At 43.0% G+C, this 19,751-nt stretch overlaps 1 protein-coding gene across 2 annotated transcripts in view; it reads right to left on the reverse strand.

Moving 5' to 3' along the window:
* The window catches only part of gabrb4 (gamma-aminobutyric acid type A receptor subunit beta4), a 39,328-nt gene that overhangs the window by 17,621 nt on the left and 1,956 nt on the right, over nt 1-19,751 (reverse strand). For both annotated transcript variants that reach the window (XM_061752192.1, XM_061752193.1), the window contains exon 2: nt 18,934-19,025. In XM_061752192.1, the coding sequence (XP_061608176.1) occupies nt 18,934-19,025 (92 nt within the window). The remainder of the gene's footprint in view (nt 1-18,933; nt 19,026-19,751) is intronic.

Below are 19,751 nucleotides of genomic sequence, written 5' to 3' on the forward strand. Positions count from 1 at the left end.
AAACGAAATCAGTTGCTGCTGCTAAGAGCGTGTTCATAACACACTCACAAAAAAAGGAGAAGCTACTCTGTTAGTCATGACACAACATAAAAACACATTCTAAAGTGCAGTATGCTCGAAATTCATGTCAAGCAGCGGCGAGAAACCAACTATGCCTCATTTACATGTTTGCAGTACATCTTGTAAACAGATATGCACGGCAAGTTGCTTCCATGTACTATCAACACCTGAGCCCCCTTCAATATTCAGACGAGCTGCTTTACAAGGAGAATCCATTCACACTGAGCATGCAATGAACTTGCGAGCAGTCAACTGTAGCTGACTTCGTGAGAAAGATGCTTCATGCTTATCGTCATCATGAATCTTTCATCCCAGTTTATTTGTTTAATTATGACAATGTAGGTTAAGGTGCAAGGCTCAAAGCTGATATTGGATATTAGAAAACTCGCTGTTCTGCTTGCCAGGTGGACAAGGCACTAACCAAGAGGAAGAAGACCGAGACCTCTGAACTCAACCGATGTTCTTTTGAATTAATGGGCATTAACGGGAAAAACACTCCCGTAGAAAACAAGCTGCTTTTTGTGTAACATGCCCCCCCCCAAACAAAATCTGTTTATCCTGGCAAAATACAAACAGTCTACAATGATGTCAATGATTTAATTGATGTCACTGAATATAAATAACTTGGTCCCAAGATGTATTAATGGGACCCTTTATTTTAGCTTGAATTAGCGCTAGTTGTAAAATCCTGTGATAAGCACACGAGACATGTTGTTGTCGTGTCCTATAATCCGGTTTTCGCCAGCGGCCCTCGTCCTCCCATTTCTAAATGCCCTGAAGCTTTGTCATATTCCCTGACCCATCTCGTTGCAAAAACGGGGGGGGGGGGGGGGGAAAGTCGGGGAAAGTCGGGCCAATTTCCATTGCACTTTGAGAAAGCGACCAGTAACCGTTTTCCCCGGAGATGTCAAAGTACATTCCTTCGCGAGATGAAGAGGAAGCGAGAAAGCAAAGTGTCGCTCTCTGCATATTTGGATGCTGCTTTAGTGAAACCAACTCTCGCTTTGTTAGTACAGCTTCTTCCCCAAAAATCGCTTGTGGCCCGCACGTCGACTTATTCCCAACAACAGTATTATCGGAAACGTGCCAAAAGACGAACATTTGGACTTCTTTCAGATGTGAATGCAGACAATCTGTCCATACAACTACCCAGATGCCCTAAGAGATATGACCGGACTATATAAAGAAAGAAAAAGAATACAATTATAGTCGGCGCAAACAATTTTGAAATGGAACAATATTTTTGGGTGTGTGTATCTTTTGTGTATTTTTTTTTCAATGGCCAGTTGTCGACAGCCCCATTGCTCTGAGCAGCCAGGATAGAGATGACGTGTACCACTTTGGTGCCTGACTGTCATCAGGCACCAAATCAGAATCAGAATCATCTTTATTCGCCAAGTATGTCCGAAAATGTCAATGTCATTATGTTGCAATAAGTTCCGTTTTCCAGTCGTATCATCGCTGGTGGCCTTCTATGGAGACAAATGTAGTTGCCACTGTGGTCGTTTCACAATTACAAAACGTTCTGTATCTGTAGGTGCTGCACAATTCTGAATATGCATACGAGCGTACGCAACAGACCTAAAAAGTGCCCACGCGTGCAACGTCAGCCCAATTGTGATAAGTGCTGTCACGAGTTGTGGTTCCCGTTAGTCTGTCAAATAGGGAGTGTTGCTCCTTTGGCCTGCAACCAGCTAAACACGAGATGCTTGCATCACGGACTGGAAATAGCGATACAATCGACGTGATCATTGACGATATACCGTACACGAAAATAAGCCATAATACTGGGCACAGTAACACAACAATCTTAAAAGAATTTGACCTTAACAAAGATAATAATGTTACGTTTTGACTGTCAAAGAATCTGTTTAGTCGTGCGATTTCGGTTACTTGCTTAAACTTCCAAATATCAGTAGACGAGAGTAGAGTAGAGTGGATGTCATGATCTGTATTGTCCGTTGCTGAGAGCCAAGAATGGAATCTCATTGTAACACAGCAGACTTTAGCGGGCGCATCAAGGTATGGTGTTTGTTCGGGTTAACAGTGTTTATTCAAGCCTCGCGTAACACGATAAGGCTGCCATTTGGATCATTACAGACTTTATCGGTTGTCAAGGGAGTCGAGTGCTCGTCTGCCAGGGAGTGTTTGAATTAGAGAGGAGAACAGGTTTGTGTGAATCCTTCATCACACGACTAACGTTAAACACACGTCATGAAACAGAAGGCCTTTGTGCTCGCGGAAAAAAACCAAAAAGGGTGGCTGGCGAGCCAAAAAGCATGTCGAGTGAAACCAGCCTGCTGTTATCATTCGTTTTGTGTTTGATGAGACATTTCGGACTATCAAAGAGCATTGCGTTCAAAAATTGCCATTAGTTGTGCCGCTGGTAGATGTGATGGGGATTCTAAGAAAAGAATTCTTCGTGAATTAAAAAAACAAGAAAAATGCTTATGCTTATGCTTTTCAGCCACAGCCACAAGACGGCCACACGTGATGTTCTTCTCATTCTTAACTTTTCCTGCTCTTTGATGGGTATTTTTTTTATGATTATCATGAGATTATGGCCAGAATGAAATGCTTTGGACATTGATTCAGAGCACATCTCAAGTGAACTTTCAAAGAAAGGAAGACCTTTCATTTCATAACATACAGCAACAAAACATGTGAATGAAATATGTTTTAAGGCACAGTTGAAGGAAGCGGGAATGTTGTCCTGCAATGGAAAACATTACCATCAAGGTATTCATCCAATGCTTTCCCGGTGAGTCCTGCATGTCACGAGGCTCACATTTTATGCAAATACACGCTCATTTGAACATGCAATCAGTAAGATTTGATTGATTTTTTTAATAAACTGTATTTCAAAAGGAGAAAAGTCTCTTTCTACATATTTTGTTTCTGGTAAAGCCTACTGGGGGGGGGAACAACATTTGCTGGACAGCAAAGAAAACACCACTCTGCCTCTTATAAAAAAGAAAGAGAAAAAAAACCTCAGAAAATAAACCTATTGCCTAGCAACAGAGGGCTCCATAGCAACTGTGCAGCATTTTCCCCACTGTGTTGCAAGAGAAGCATGATTTATCCAGTCGAGTGTGTATTTGCTTTTGTTTTCAATGGCGACTGCACTCACGAAATCCTCAAGAATCGAAGGAATAAAACAAGATGTTGCACCCAATTCTTCCCCCGCATGTAATACAGTGTTTCACATCAATTATTGCTGCAATCTTAGCTCACACGGTCGAACACTAATTGTGATTCAGCAAAGAGGACATGTTTGAAATCAACAGCTTCTTCGGTACCACAATTTGGGCTATTGTGTATCCATGCTTAAAAACACAATACAAACTATTTTGGGAGTATGTAGCCTGTAACCAGCGAAGCAATACAATGAGCATCATCTCCGTCATTCACTGGATAGTCCAGCTAACTGTCTGGTACTGTCTGGTACCCTTCGGCTTGAAAAGTACCTATAGTCACACCCATTCTCAAAAAGCCTGATCGAGACCGAGAGCAGAGCGGTTAACAACCTCTTTTAATAGGGTTTTAGGCTCCAACACACTCACAGAACAACCTCCTCATCGCTACCTGACTTCGCTATCGTAACTTTCGACGCAGTTTCCCATCCCGTCCTCTTACCGGGTTCTACTCAAACCTGTCCAAAGGGAATTTGTTTTTTCTTTTTTTACCATCCATGGCTCCAAATCCACTCCAGCTCCAGTCAATCAGGGTGGGCCACAGGGCTCTGTCATGGGACCCGTCCTCTTCAAAATCTTGGCCAGATTACGCACCAGCATGGACCTTTCACTCCAGCTTGCTCCCCTAGGCACTGCTCAAGAACTCAACCTGGGGAAGGTTCGGAACTGTAAATTATTTTTCCAATCCGAAATCAAATCCATCTCAAGTGTAAGAATTTTTCCAAATTCATTAGTTTCAGGGGATGCACAGTACGGAGCCATGAAAGACGCCGTGTCGTGCTCAAGAACACGTAATTTGGCCTCATAGTTGAAGACTTTAAGATGCAGCTCACACATGGCCATAGCTCTCCCAAATGGCACTTTGTATGCATTGGCAACATAAGGAGGGGGGGGGGGGATAAAAATGTCTTTGTATTTGCAATACTGTAACACACATTACTTAAAAAAAATACCGTTGCATATTTGATGCATATGGAGCTGCCCAATGTTATGTTTTTTACAGCAAAAACTGTCAAGTACTAAAACAGCCTGTCTAACATCACTATGGAGTCACGTGTACTCATCAAATATTCAAAGAAGACCTATCATGCTTTTAACTTGATTAATAGATAAGTTGATGGTGGCTCAGTAAAGGCGGCATCAAATCACAGAATTGTATTCCTGTCGCATCCCGGCCGGGCACAATCTTTTCACAGCTACATATAAACATTTACAGTACAGCTTAATGCACAAATCATTCATGTAGCACAATCATCTACCGGACGAAAGGTGACTATACTGTCGTATGGGACAGTTTTTTTCATTCGCATTTTGAGAATTCAAAATCTCTACGAATTTTTGTCCAACATCGTCGCTAGCTCGCCACTTCTCATGCTGGCCTCTGCTACGAGAGCAACGGGATGCACAGACATCAAAACACATGCTATTTCCCCACAAGATACCGGAGATCGAAATCATTTTAGATATGGCGTTTTATCTTACTAAAATGTATTTTTTGTTTTTTTTGTCACAATGACACATGTACAGTATGCAGCAATAGATACAGTAGTAACTTTCTACGACTGCAGTTGGAGTGCTGCGCTGTGTTGGACAGTCGTGAATATGCTGCAGACTGCTGCAGCCAGCGTGGCTAAAGGAATGCCGCTGGTGAATAAAGGGAAATGATGAAAGCAGCAGCTGACATAGGGAACAGAAGGCAAAAGAAAATGCTGAGGTCAAGCAAGAGAGCAGAGGCAGTACATCACCACAAGTCACAAAGACAAAAGGTGGCCTCATCTTATCACAAAGCTCAGCGCTGATGAATGAAACCTACTTAGCGTTTGCACTAAAAAGCGAAACAATACGAACATTCCTTGGTACTTGCATACACTGATTTTGCCATTGACTTACGAAACACTGCACCTATTACCCGGGGACTTTGCAACCCATAAATCACGTTCCCACAAGAAGCGTTAATGACGCACCTCGAGTGGCTAAAAGGTGATTAAAAAGGTTGATTTCGTTGGTAGTTCAGTACTTCGGCAATGCAAGGAAACTACATTACGAATGTATGTCGGATAAAAAGTCATCCATTGTAGACAACCACGTTGTACACCGCGGGGCACCCTCCCTTTGTAATGCACCACATGTACCGTAAAAGTTGTTCAACCAAATTGATTTGCTTGACTTCAAATTTAGGACCATCCGCACAACCCAATCATGTCGATCACAAGACTTTAATAAAACGATAATAAAGCTCCATTTTCATCTCAACGGTACAGGTACCGACTGGATAGTTAAACGCTCTCATGTTGCTAAACCAAAGGTAAACCAAATATCAGAAACCGCTCTCAGTGTGATGCAGTGCAACTCAACATCATTGGCAGTTTTTCCTTTTTAATTGCACAAAATAACAATACTGTACAGGTACTTGACAGAGCGATGACGTAGTATTACTGTACATCATTGCAAACTGTGCATCCCTCCATTTGTATTGATTTTGTTCACAGTTTATTAGAGCCTATCCCAGCTGACTCATTCGCATTCACATTCACACCTACAGTCACTGATCCCATGCTGGCTGCACAAAAGTCAGCCATGTGTACAACAAGTATATTCATAAGAAAAGTATTGTTAAATGAATATTCCGCCGGTGTGCCAATCCAGACTATGCATGTTGGCTTTGTAAAAGTAAAGCTTCTTCGAAAGCCCTTGTATTGCACCTCTTGACTGTAACTGTGTAGGTGCACCTACTCAACTGGCCACCAAGTAGATCGTGTCGCTTGAAGCTAAGGCCTACGCCAACGAATACCCAAAGTTGAATTTGAAGCTGTTTTTTGTTGATTCTCAGGCATCCAGGTCATGTATTCCCCCAAGGTCGCATCGTTTGAAGACGTTTCACCTTTAATCCGAAAGACGTCGTCAGTTCTCCATTTCTTATGTGTGCCTGCCTCTGGTGGGTGCGTCCCCTGGGGTTGTTTACATGAGGTTGTTGTTATTGTTGTTGCTGCCTGATGAACGACCGGTCGTTTACTCATCTTGTGGTAAAACGGCTCAGACGTTGTTATAAGCAAAGCACAGGTGAAGCCGTTTGGATTAAAGGTGAAGCGTCTTCACCTTTAACAAACAAGAAAAGTCCAGTCGCCTCGATTCGACCAAGTAAAGAGAGAGACGACTCGTGATTGAATAAAGCTTTCTGATTCTTATTGATTGTTTTATTTGTTCGCATACATTTGATATTTCTTTTTCTTTTCCAAGTGGTTTGTCCTGTCAAATGAGCACTGCTGTCTATGCATCACAAAGCGATTTGGAAACTCACTGGCGAAAGAAGGGTGTCATTCATGTAATAGTGCTTCGTGGCACAACGTATGATTTAGTCACAGTGTTAATCAATGCTATGCATGCATGTGCCTTTTATAATCTTGAGGAAAGGTGGTCTTTGCAGTATAGGGACAAGCGGGGAAGGGCAGCCCGACTTGCATCGTTCTTTCATCTGACGCCATGTTGCTAAAGTAATCTCCTGAGTAACCTTGCACGTAACCTGCAGTAAATCCCACTTATACTTATACTTCATGCCACATCCTGACAAAGCTTCATGACTGGTGAAGTAAGGGCAGTTGGTGTGAATCCACCACAATGTTTACAGTTAGGATAGGAATCATGAACATGTTTACAAATCTATTCAAATGTGACCATCGCAGCAACTATGGTGCGTGCAAGTAATTAGTGTTGCTAGCGCTTATTTAGGAAAACATTCAAGTTAAAGTACTTGGGTGACCTCATTTTGCTTTCATGTATAATTCAGTCAAGTCGAGAGGAACAATTAGAAACACAATTGGTGTAAACAAACTGGTTATTAGGTGTTGGTTAATGACCACATATCTATATTCCAACAACAGATCATTAAGGAATGTAAAACGGTTATGATCATGTGTGACACGAATCCTAGGCACCATTTATCTTTATTTATGTCAATCTCATTTCTTTTGGTTCCTCCCATGCTGACGTCGAAAGCCGTTTGAACATAAAAGGACAATCCTCCAAACGAAGGGACGGTCACATTGTAGAGGAGGAGATGAAAGAACACCGCGACGCCTCGGAAAAAAAGGAACAAAAGACAACGTGACAAACACAAGTCTTTGGATAGCAGAGCCAAAGTGACAAACATCCATCCATCCATCCATCCATTTTCTGAGCCGCTTCTCCTCACTAGGGTCGCGGGCGTGCTGGAGCCTATCCCAGCTGTCATCGGGCAGGAGGCGGGGTACACCCTGAACTGGTTGCCAGCCAATCGCAGGGCACATAGAAACAAACAACCATTCGCACTCACAGTCATGCCTACGGGCAATTTAGAGTCTCCAATTAATGCATGTTTTTGGGATGTGGGAGGAAACCGGAGTGCCCGGAGAAAACCCACGCAGGCACGGGGAGAACATGCAAACTCCACACAGGCGGGGACGGGGATTGAACCCCGCACCTCAGAACTGTGAGGCTGACGCTCTAACCAGTCGGCCACCGTGCCGCCAAGTGACAAACAAGGTAGGAAAAAAAAAAAAGAATATCTAAAACAAGCGGCATCAATGTTCAAAAAAACAACATGAACCCGCACACAGCAAATGAAGCGCTGACTCAAACGGAAGCGAGACAGTTCGGTCAAGTGTGTTTGCTTTCAGGAAGGCAAACACTTAAACTTAAAACCTCGAGTATTGTAGGACAGTCTGTACAGTATCATATTATTTCATGAGATCAGCTCGCACACTGAAATACGGGTACCAAAGAAGTCCCTCTCAGTCACTCAAAACTCGCAAACAACTAGTCAAATGATTTCACTTGTATAATTTTCCAACTTTTGATATTTCAATATTATATTCATTTGATCGATTCATTTTTATACATGCAGTTATTATGTGACAGTGTAAGGGAGTCACACTTAAAGGAGACAATATGATTTTATTTTTGTACAGCCCACTAAGATTAGTCTATTATGAGGAGGTGGTTCTGTCTCATGCGAATGAGCCACTTCTCTACTGCGTGGTCAATGCCGATGACGGATTTTGGTAGACCGATGACGAGGGGCAGGGGTCGGGTTGGGTCGGATCGGGCGGGTCGGTGGGCTGGTCGGTCGGTTGGTCGTTTGGTCGGTGGGAGGGTTTGTGTATGGGTTGGTCGAGCGGTACGTACGGTATGTATGGACGTGGTCAATTTTATACACGATCTGAAATTCAATGGTCGAACAAGCTAAAAAAAAACAAAACCAGCTGATCTTGATCTGACGGAGAATCGGGTACCTAATAAACATGTTGTCAACTCCATCTCCATATTATCTGTCCAGTTTGTTCTTCAGGGCAGCATGACTGGGATATCATGTTTATGTGCAAACCTTTTTTTATACCCCTGCCTGTTGGGGTTCAATAATGGGAGGGGTTTTTAAGTGTGCTTCCTGGTAGTGAGGCTGACGACATCTATCTATACTAGAAATGACGTTTCTTGCCTTGCTTATCTTCCAGAAACAACTTGCCCTCGGCCGGCCTGTCAAGGGCACACCTCTCATCGATCACTACCCTTTCAAGATCGGACTCACGGAAAGCGGAGAAAATGCAGGTTCCCTCGGCAAAATCTGACCTTGTCTTTTTGTATTATTATTATTATTATTTTGCGGTCTAGTGTGATACATTCTATCAGCATTTTGCACTTCCATTTCAAAGTTGCTGAAAACAACACTCTGAATAGGATGATGAAGTATTTCTCTTCGCCTACACGCTATCGCATACCACCACCCAGCCCCCCCCCCCCCCCCCCCCCCCCCCCCCTGCCGACATGCACACCTCATTTAATTCAAATGGAAAATCTAAGTGAAGGGAAAAGCGCCCAGCTAGAGCATTTTCTCCTGTGTTTCCTTTGTAATAAATCACCGGTCGTTCTCTTTTCATCAGGATAGATATCACTTGTACATGCCCCAACATCCATTCGGGGATTCTGACAAGGCGCTCCTGTTTTGTGCTGAGTAGGCATTATTTTGCGACTGAATTACGACGACCTGCACTATCAGCCCATATGCAAAGAAGCCCCGCCGTTCGACACGTGGCAGCACACACACAGCCAGAGGGCTCGCCCTGAGTATCGTTCAAGTGTCGACTGGCCTCGGAAGAGCTGGCTGCTAACATTTAGGAGCTCCGACTGCCAAAATGCAAGTTGCCACTGATGTCCTGCAAGTAGCAGACAGAGGTCATAAGAACAGTAGAATAGTCCAAGGTTGAATCGCTCTCAAGTCATACAATCCAAAACTGGACCAACAGCTGGCTTTATAGCGCCACTAAAGTTCAGAATATGAACCGCCTTCACACATGATATCATGCAAGATGTCAGCCTGAGACCTCAGCAAATCTCTTAAAAAATGGTGTTACAAAAACATGAATAAACTTGGTGAACCATTCTTGTTGTCTGTTAGGGCAGAATCTTTTATTGTATTACTTACTATCAACAGTGGTTAACTCCTTTTTACACTTTTTACACACTCATTTCATAGACAGCGCAAATGCTGACGGATTCTGAATTTCGTGTTTGCCAGATTGGCAGAGCGGTCTACGCCAATCTGGACGTTCCGGTGAAGCGAGATTCATGTCCTTGGCGGAGTGACAATTTGGTGGCAGAAAGTCAGTCTAAACTTACGCCTGCACAGACCACAGCTAAGTCCTGAAGCAAGGTAGATCGATCGCTGGTCTAACCCCATTTTGGTGAATCGGATCAGGGCACAGGCAGATGCTGAGGTGCCCGGACATATTTAAGTTGTCGGCGGTTATCACCAGCTCATTCTGTATTTAAATCTCAAAGAGGTTATTCAAAACAATGACGGTACTGTGCCAGTCTAAAGAGTGAGGAAAGCAACCTTTCGTAAATGGAGGACGCGCACATGCAAATGATCTACAATATGTTTTCAGTCACTCTGTTTGAATCTGGATCGTTTGAAAATCAATATAGAACTTTTCAAAAGCATTAAAAGCATTTTGGAATTCTTCGAGCTACACTGCATTTCTTCAAAGAGCAGCAAACACCCGAGCAGTATCTTGTTTTGTCTGAGTGAGTCCGTTACAAAGTGAGATGAATATACTGTACTGTGAGGCTCTCCCTTTTATATTCAGTCAATTATGTGTCAATTCCACACACCGAGCGCATTTCTGATCTTCGGTTTCATGGCTACGTGTGACGCTTTTCCATTAGAAACAAGATCAAGCTGCAGCTGGGACTCATTTGGGTCAATGGGAAATGAAATCAGAAAAAAGCCCAGGCTGTGAGCGGAAGAGACGGCGGCAGGTGACTATACTTCGGTGTCATGGCTCCAGGCGGAACTTCGGCCTCGACAGATCAGAGCGGGAAAAAACCATCGCCGCTTATAGCCTGAGATCGGGTGGTTACAGTTTTAGCCTCTTGTGCCTCACAGAAGGAGTCTGGCTTTTTGCATTCCAGTGGTGCTGGAACCTGCTGATGCTACGTAATGTTCGAGATCACGAAAGTCTCACATGTACGCTCGTGCTCGATCAGCTGGAACCGTTCAAGCTTAAGTGCATTGTGATGAATATCTAGTCGGGGCACAGAAAAGCTGTCCCATTTCAAGATACAGTATATTGCACATATGCACACACCACGCAATTTACACGAAACAAGTCTCTGAAAGGACATGCGTAAACGTTTGATTGTATGCGTAGATCGGGCCAAATGGGATTTTGGGGTTGTAAAGTATCCAATTCATGCTTAATTGTCTTTTTCATCGACTGACTAATCAACACAACAACCAGAATCAGACATTTTCTACCATGCTTGAATATGATCGTACAAGTCGCATTATCAAGTCACTGATGGCGTAACGTTCCAAGCCGCCTTGTCCTACTGAGTGACGGTTTGAATGTGAGTGGGAATGCTTGTCTTTCCCTGTGATTGATTGGCGACCGTTTTCAAGAACAGCTTTGTGCATCTCAGATTGGGACCTACTCAACAGGTACGAAACAACAAAGTGTGCTTTTGAATATCGGATCGCCTCTGATTATGGATGCGAAGCAATCCCAATAAGCGACAACTGAGATGGACAAGATTCATTTGTATAAAAGGGTGGAGCTGCTTGTGTAAGAGGCAATGTATCATTCATGTGTGCATGTGGGTGGCTTGGGCAAAGTTTTGAAACTTACATAAAGTGTACATTCTTCTATCATATTTACTCAGGGCAAGGGATGATAAAACCGACTCAATATGAGGGAAACAAACTTGTAGCGAAGTGGTTGAGGTTTTTGTTTGGGTGGGTCGTATAGTGAATGATGATAATGATTATTTGCTTTATAGATTTCTTATTGGAATCATATTAACTAACTTGAAAATGCAGTTATCCCCCCCCCCCCCAAAAAAAATTATGTTCATGGAACGAGCCAAACTATTTCAGTGCCAAACGAAAGTAATCTCTCATCCATCCCAAACAAGTACGGGAAGTCCGTCAAGAAATGTGCCAATTCAAACCTTTAACTTTTGGCATTTTTCTGTTGCTGTACACATGACTGAACTGTAATGTGCTCAGGATGCTAAACCTGACATAAACATGACGAAACATGTCCGCTCTTATCACCAACACTTAACGAAGAGCCATCGTGTGCCTTTCCAAGGACAGGTTACTTGTTCCTGCAAACCAGAGAAACTCAAACAGTCCTCTCGTTCTTCGCTTGTACTCTCAGCAGAGCGATTCATTACTCTGACATTGCAATCCCAGCAGCATACTTTTTCTTTTCTGTGCTGTCTGTCCAAATGCTGCAAAAGTGATCATTTATTAATACAACTTGAACTGAAACCTTTTCTGCTGCATCTCACATTTTTCAACGCTAAAAATCTCATCGTAGCCACACAGTGCAGAATGCTCCATAAACTAAAAAAAAAAACAGTGTGTTTCAATGCTCTCCAGATGTGTTGTCCTTCGTATGCTTGTTTACAGAATGCTCAGTTAAATAGCTTTTTTTTCTTCTTTTTTTTTTTTTTAAATCGGCCTTTCACAACTGAAGGAACAGCATTACAGAATCACAGAGCAAAGGAGCAACAGTCAAAGACATCAAATCTTGTGGATTTTGGTCTGGCTTGGTCACCGGTGTCAAACTCAAGGCCCGGGGGCCAAGTCTGGCCCACCAACTCATTTCATGCGGCCCGCGAAAGCAAATCATCATCAATTCTTGCTCCAATTCTCATATGTAATAAATAGTATTGTTGCGCTATTGCAAGTTACTGTTACTGTTTAAAGTAACTATGTTGAACAAACTAGTACCCTTGACGTCTGATTTCAAAACCAGGTATCCATCAATTTGTTGTGTGTATGTAATCGTATTATGAGGTGACGAAACCGTTATTTGGTTTCACAGTCCACGGCCCTCTGAGGGAAACCGTGACTACAATGTGACCCGCGACAAAAATGAGTCTCGGTGATTAGTGTAACTGCTCCGATTGCATCTAGAAAGCATACACCCCACGGAACACCATTAAGAGGTCATTCTTAAGACAGCCCGACATTGAGTGACGCGGCTTTACGACACAGAATCGGACAATTGCGAAAATACTTTTCAGGCGGTGACCCTCGCGCGCCTATCAGCAGTCCCGAACTCCCTGTAACAAAAAAAGATGCAACACCTGGCATTCTTATTGACCACCTATACCCAAACAACCCAAACAAACCCAAGCAACATGGCACAATTGTCAAGCAAAAAGCAGCTTGCCCTGCCCGCTGTGCTTTCTTTTCTGCGTCAGGAGAGAAAGAAAGAAAAACAAAAACCCCAAAAATGCAATTTTGGATCCATTCCGAGATCTCAAGTACTGTGACAAACACAGAAAACGTCATTTTGATTCAAATATGCTGTATGTTCCATTGTTTTGTGCACAAAAATGTGACCTCAATGTACAGTATTTTCTGGCAGGATACATGAGGGACGCTTCATTTCCACTAAGATGTGCTTTGTTTGGAGCAGTCGGTTTTCCACTTCGAAATAAGGCCACAGGTAACTGCGAAAACCACACCACATTGAACATGTCAGTCGCAAGGCAGCACTCTAATAAACAACAAAAATGGAGGAAATTAAGAGTCGGATAACTTCGGAAGTTAAGTAAGCAAACGCACAATAAGTAATTAAGCTAACTTTGTTCATTTCTATATAGCTCCTGTCTCGTATCCCATTCAAGTGCGTGCATGTGCCTAATGTCGTGGCCATTGACCTGGGAAATACAAAAGAAAATAATAATGACAAAAGACTTGATGTACATAAAGATTATGTGACCTCTTATGATCTATTTAATGAATTTCATTACTTTACACAACATATTCACATAGATTTTATGGGTCAGCGTTCGTATGAAATTGATTTAATCATACAGTATAATAATGTCCCACTGTGCAAGCAGATGTTGAGGTCGCATCATTTGTGCCAAAGGTTTTGGTCAGCATCAGTGTCGACTTCTTACACTTTGCGTATGTGTGTATGTGCACCTTCGTGTGTGTGCAAGATTGAAAAGAAAGAATTAAGGAATTTGAAAAGACGATAAACCAAATGATAAACACAGTACAGCTTTAACAAAGGAAGACGCAGAAAGGAGATTACAAAATACTTCCATATTTCTAGATTTCTATACTTCAACATATTTGAAGGTGGTAGTTTTAAATGTAGTACTACTACTACTGCTACTAAAACTAATAGTACTAGGCCCTACTACTACTATTCCGAATATATCAAAGAAGTGAATGCAGGCTTAAACATGGCAGTATTACGAGAAGTAACATGGCTTTATTTGAGGACACATGTCTTGTCTTGACAGGCTTATTAATAAGACGCAATCACTGATTGACAAATGTTGACTGTTCGACTTGCTGCTGATTGCCCCCTAATAGATATCGCTGACAAGTAATCCGGCAGATTAACAAAACATACCACACAAGCAAATGATCAAAATACATCTACCACGGCTGCCTTGTGGGCCGTGTTGCGACGATTCACATGAAAAGGAACAAGAACTATCTGCACCCGAGGCTGAATATAGCTCCTGCTACAAAGGCCCTTCTTGGCAATACACACAAATAGAGAGACACACTCATCTGGTCATTCCGAGAAGATGTGTGTTGAGAACTTCATTTAACTTGGAAGTTCAATTCCCAAAGCATCAGTGTATCCATGTCCGTGGGTAGATAATGCTTCAACATTTGAGTTGAATTGATATAGCTGTATGTCCACATTTGCAACACAGGGATTTTTTGTTGTTTTTTTCCAATCAGACTTCAAACTTTACATCAGCATTGTTTTAAAACATAGTCAACCATATTTCCATGTATGTAACTGCATTAGTAAAAGACTATAATATTTTTAAGCGCATTCTCTGTCCAACATATTCCATCTAAACTGCATTTCTTAATATTCACTGACAATTGTGCATTGTAGCCCATTATGCTTGTGAGCCGCACATAGTGTCAAACATCCACTTCAATTATCAGCCTAACGAGCTAGACGCGGAAACACATGAATCCGCAATCCCCCACGTAGCGTTCAACACCACAAGCAATAGCAAAAGTTTCAAACTGCAGCGGTGCATCCTGCCCACTTACTGCATGATGACAAGTAAACAAGCATGGTGCCTTACTGATGTACCAAATTCAGCATTGTGCGTTCTGGGCACGATGTACCAAGCAAAACAAAATGAACAGAATGGGCTATCCTTCTAACTCCAATAGCAGACTGAGCAGTAGTACCACCGGTTGTATTTACATGTCCCACTGTTACTTCGATCAAGCAATTGAACAGTGTGTAGAGAGAACGCTAACGTGCCGCTGAAGCATTATTACAAAAGTGAGAATTCAGAATGAATAAGATAAGCAACGTAATTCAACTTCTTAAACAAAAATCCTAATCATTTTTACAAAATCCTAGCTGACAGTGTTGGTGAAACAATCTGATAATGCATTTCTGTTCTAATCAATCGAGTTCTGACTGTGGCCTTTTTCTCTGTGTATACTGAACTGCATCGTAGGCTTTTTCTGGTCAATTTCGATCCAGTTTTGTTTGTGTCGTATTTAAGGAACCACTCACACTGTTCCAAATGAAAAGACCCAAGAGCTGAAGGTTCGAGCATCAGCTGACTGATGCTCGAACCGGCCGAGACGACAGTACAGCCTCCGGGCCCGAGGTTAAAGAGCTGCAACTCTCTGCCACCGGAAACTTTGAAACTCGCTCGTTCTGCTTTACTGTGCCAACGGACCGCTTGACAAAGTCAGTTCTGGAGAAAAATCCCTTTGAAAAGATACATCACAATTTCAGTTCATCATTCATTTGTGATCGTGCCCAGCCAATATGTCCGAGAAAGAAATTCATTCGCGAACGACCTGACGCGTGAGTAAATCACAGCATCGGCATCATAGCCATCAGTTAGCGAGGAAATCTGCCCCGAGTGGCCGGGAGCGGCATAGGGGATGATCTTGCAGAAATGTTATTTCAATTAAGAATTGCTGTCACTCATCCGCCAATGCCATGAAGTTTCAATGACTTTTGAACATTTTCATGGTAAATATAAGCTTGCTGCCTCGCTACGCGGCGCACTTGGGGACACACCACAGCTGGCACGCTATAACCCCAGCAACACGAAGCACATTCCACTTCGCTGCGATTGGCTGGCGACCGTATCAGGGTGTATCCCGCCTCTCGCCCGCAGTCAGCTGGGATAGTCCCCAGCACACGATCCTTGTCAGGAAAAGCGGCGTAAAAAAGGGATGCATGGATGGACATTTTTTTGACGTTGTCGTCATCCTTTGATGGCTAACTACATGCTCTACCGGTATAAATATGCCAAGTTATTATAAAGAAGGAAGTGGCAATTCTGCCGAATAGCCACTGCATGGAATAAGGGCGCTTGATGTTTCCATAGTGGGAGAAGGGACTCATGCCACAAAGTATATGGCCCAGCCCGCTTTTCTCAGAAATGTTGTTTTTAAGCCCCTCCCAAAAAATGTTGTTCTCAGTCTTTCCACCTTCTCAACACTTATCTTCAAACATACAGTATTGAATGTAGTTAGAAACAAAACACGAAAATGACTCTGAAAGATATGAGCTAGAAATAAACTGTTCTAACTTATTGCTGATTCTGATATTGTTGAACTATTTATTCTAGCTAAGTGCAACGTATGAAATAAAAAATGCATGACAGCACTCAATAGAGTCAACAAATAACTTCAGCAGTTACCGTTATTGTCAGAGTGGCTGACATCAGGCTAACACGTGTAGGCACATAGGCCTTTTAGAAAGGGAGGTGTACCTTATGTAGTTCTTATGTTTTCCACCGTTATTTCCAAATATTTACCTCTGGATTGGAAGCTTACCAATCGGATCTCCTAAAGTGTGCAAAAAGAACGAGCCCGGTTTAGTTCATTTGTGCTGAGGAACGTGCCTGGATATAGCCTCCCACCAGGCTGCAGCAGCCAGTGGTTTTAAGAAGGTCAACGCTGACTGCTTGTACTTGTAATGTTGTGTTCAGATGAAAGGCCTCACATAACTGTCAGCTTACTTTTTGGATTACTTTGCGTAACGTATCAAAGCACAAGTGATCGCCAGCCAGAACCGCCAACAGAATATCAATTTAGCTCGACAAAGATCTCATCACATCACTTACAGTGCATGACCGAAATACCCAACAGTGCTTCCTACCCACTAATGTCTGCGAGATGTTGGGAAGCCAAGAGCAGTTCTTTCTGCATCCATTCCACATGATAGCTTTTTGCAGACCCGCATTTATAGACCGCTTTTCCCCTACTGTTCTCAATTATGTTCCTGTGTCTTGGTACAGCAGAATGCCGGCGTAGTGATAAACACATCTTCCTCACACTTCTGCGCTTGCAGGTTCAGATCTCGGTTAAGGTCTTCTTCTGTGGAGTTTGCATGTTTTTGCACGAGTGTTCTCCAGGTACTACGGATTTCCTCCCACATAACAAAAACATCCTTCTGTGGTCAACAGAAGTCTATGAATCGTCCATAGGTGTGAATGCTTGCCTGTCCATGTATGCTCTGTGATTGGCTCGCAAAAAGTTTGGCCTTTACCCTGACTCTCGCCCAAAGTTAGCTGGGATAGGATCCAGCTCATCCGTGACCCTAATGAAAACAAACACGATGGAAAATGGCCGGATAAATGGCTCGGTACGTGCTAAAGAATGGACAACGCGTGTTGAGACTTCGACTACTGCTGAAATCTCATCTCTAACCATGGAAGAATACGGCTAAAAATCCTCACGCCACAGGGTGTATTTTGTTGAATATCACATTTCTGACTTGCTTCAAAGTGAACCCTTTCTCAATGAATTGTATGTTTGGAAGCAATTTCAAAGACTGGCGATCCGAGCAACAGAAGAAATCAATAAACTTGGTTAGCAGGGAGACATTCAAATTGAATGAATGCGGCAGAACATGCATGATCATAACATTTGCAAGCACTGTGAGCTTTTTATCCTGTTGTTATGTTTCCAGTTACTGTCCATTCATTTCTAGTCAGGCAACACTGTTGTAAATGTAAGTGGCGAACCACAGACTATTGCATTCCTTGCACTCGTTGAATTCAAATCACACTTCTTTACCGTGTTCTTTTCATGAAATGTCTGCTTTGCACCACCGTTTGATTGTTAAAAGCAGCTCAATGGAAAAGGTTAAGGGCCAAGGGGGTTAAGATCTCCGCTGGCTACCGTGGGGACGCCGGCGCAAGTCGCCGGCTGGCAGAAGAATGTGGGCAAAATAACATCAGCTTCATCAAGTATGGACAGAGCTTGAGAGGACGCGGCAGCGGCCCATCCGCCCCCGACCTCCCTCGGCCCCGCGGCTCCGCTGTCCTTGAGTAAGACGCCGATACGCTGAACTGCACCCCGGGCGCTTAAGTAGCCCCCCTGCGCCAGCGTGTGCCGCTAACAGCGTGTGTTTGCACATGTACACGACAAGAAAAACGGTTCTTCTTCTTCTTCTATACACTACACTGCTGTTAATGGGTCATTTTCTTATCGTTTGCTCAATACCAAAATACACACACACAAAATACAACTGAGCTATTTTTCATGCCACCTTGGTTTCATGTGGATAAAGTCCTATTTTCACAAAGTTTTGGATGATTTCAAATTTGAGGCATTCACAGTAAAGGCAATCGTAATTGACAGAGCAAATAGCGGTGGCCCAGTGAAATACACTTCTTTTTATAACGCTAAAGACAAAAGCGCGTGCGTCATGGTCAAGACAAACAGCTTCATCAAGTTACCCACTTTACGTGTTGCCCTTCCAATTATGCAGATACAAGTGCATATAGTGGTAAATGATCCTAACTACTCATGAACTCGAATCCTAATAATGGTACACCCTATTGCAGGTGATCTGATCATTTCACACATCTTTTGCATAACTCAGTACAATAGTATTTGTATGCAAAACACGTTTGTTTTATAATAGCTTAATGTGTGCGCTCGGCTTTCCCCCGCTTGTGTGCCCCACTTTTCTAAGGGGAAGCCGGCCATCTTCGATAAGTGAACAGATGCGTCGTAACGACATGGTTGCGATCACTTGAAAGCTCCGGTTTTGCCACAGGCGAGCTCTTGGACACATTCTCAGAGGAGTGACTCACAAATTACACTTGATGGGAAAGAGCTTGAGCCCCCAAAGCGTACAGTCGCAAGGCCTACCTCCAAAATCAGGCCTCAAACGGATGTCATATCCCTTCAGCAACTTGTCCACGGTAGTCTTGGCCACAGACATTCCCGTGCTTCCAGTGGAGCTGGGGGTAGAAACCACAAAGGAAAAAGACATTTTACAAAGGGCTTGAACCTGGCTGTTTGTTGTGTGGGGATAGGTTTTCGTCGTCACATTATACCTATGCAACTCTAGAACGGGGGGGGACGCTCAGTCACTGCTTATAAAGACAAATTCAAGTTGCCCCTTTGCAGCTATTACAACTTGGCACTCTTCGACAAGATTTCGGCGAACGTCTGCATACATTTCAGTCCATTCTTCGGGAACATTTGTGAGCACGTTGGTCACTCGGGGCTCGGTTCACAGTTCATCCCCGATGTGCTTTATGGGGTCGAGGTCAGGGTTTTTAAATTCTCAGTGTCACACAGTCATGCATAAGAAACACAGACTTTTTCCAAATGTCTCGATGTGTAAAATAATGAAGATTACGCGGATATAGTCTGAAGTGATTAGGAGCTGCGATAAAACTTTTTTCTACCCACGAAATACAAACGTTTGACTCAATCCAACATGAAAGGTTTAATTAAACATGCACCACCCCTCGTATAGCCCACTATTATGTATATTCATATGTCATCAGTTCAAGCAATGAATATGCAGCTGTCTAGGATTTTATGGAAGCAGGTCATCCAAAATAGTAAATGTTCCAGTCATGACGCCGCATTTGCATAATCTCACGGAGGGATACAAAAATACAATGCTGTCGAGACACAGGTTCGATTGGCCCGAGCGGGGAGACAGACTCATCAAG

The sequence above is a fragment of the Phyllopteryx taeniolatus genome, chromosome 17 (assembly GCF_024500385.1).
Source record: "Phyllopteryx taeniolatus isolate TA_2022b chromosome 17, UOR_Ptae_1.2, whole genome shotgun sequence".
In the NCBI taxonomy this organism is placed as follows: Eukaryota; Metazoa; Chordata; class Actinopteri; order Syngnathiformes; family Syngnathidae; genus Phyllopteryx; species Phyllopteryx taeniolatus.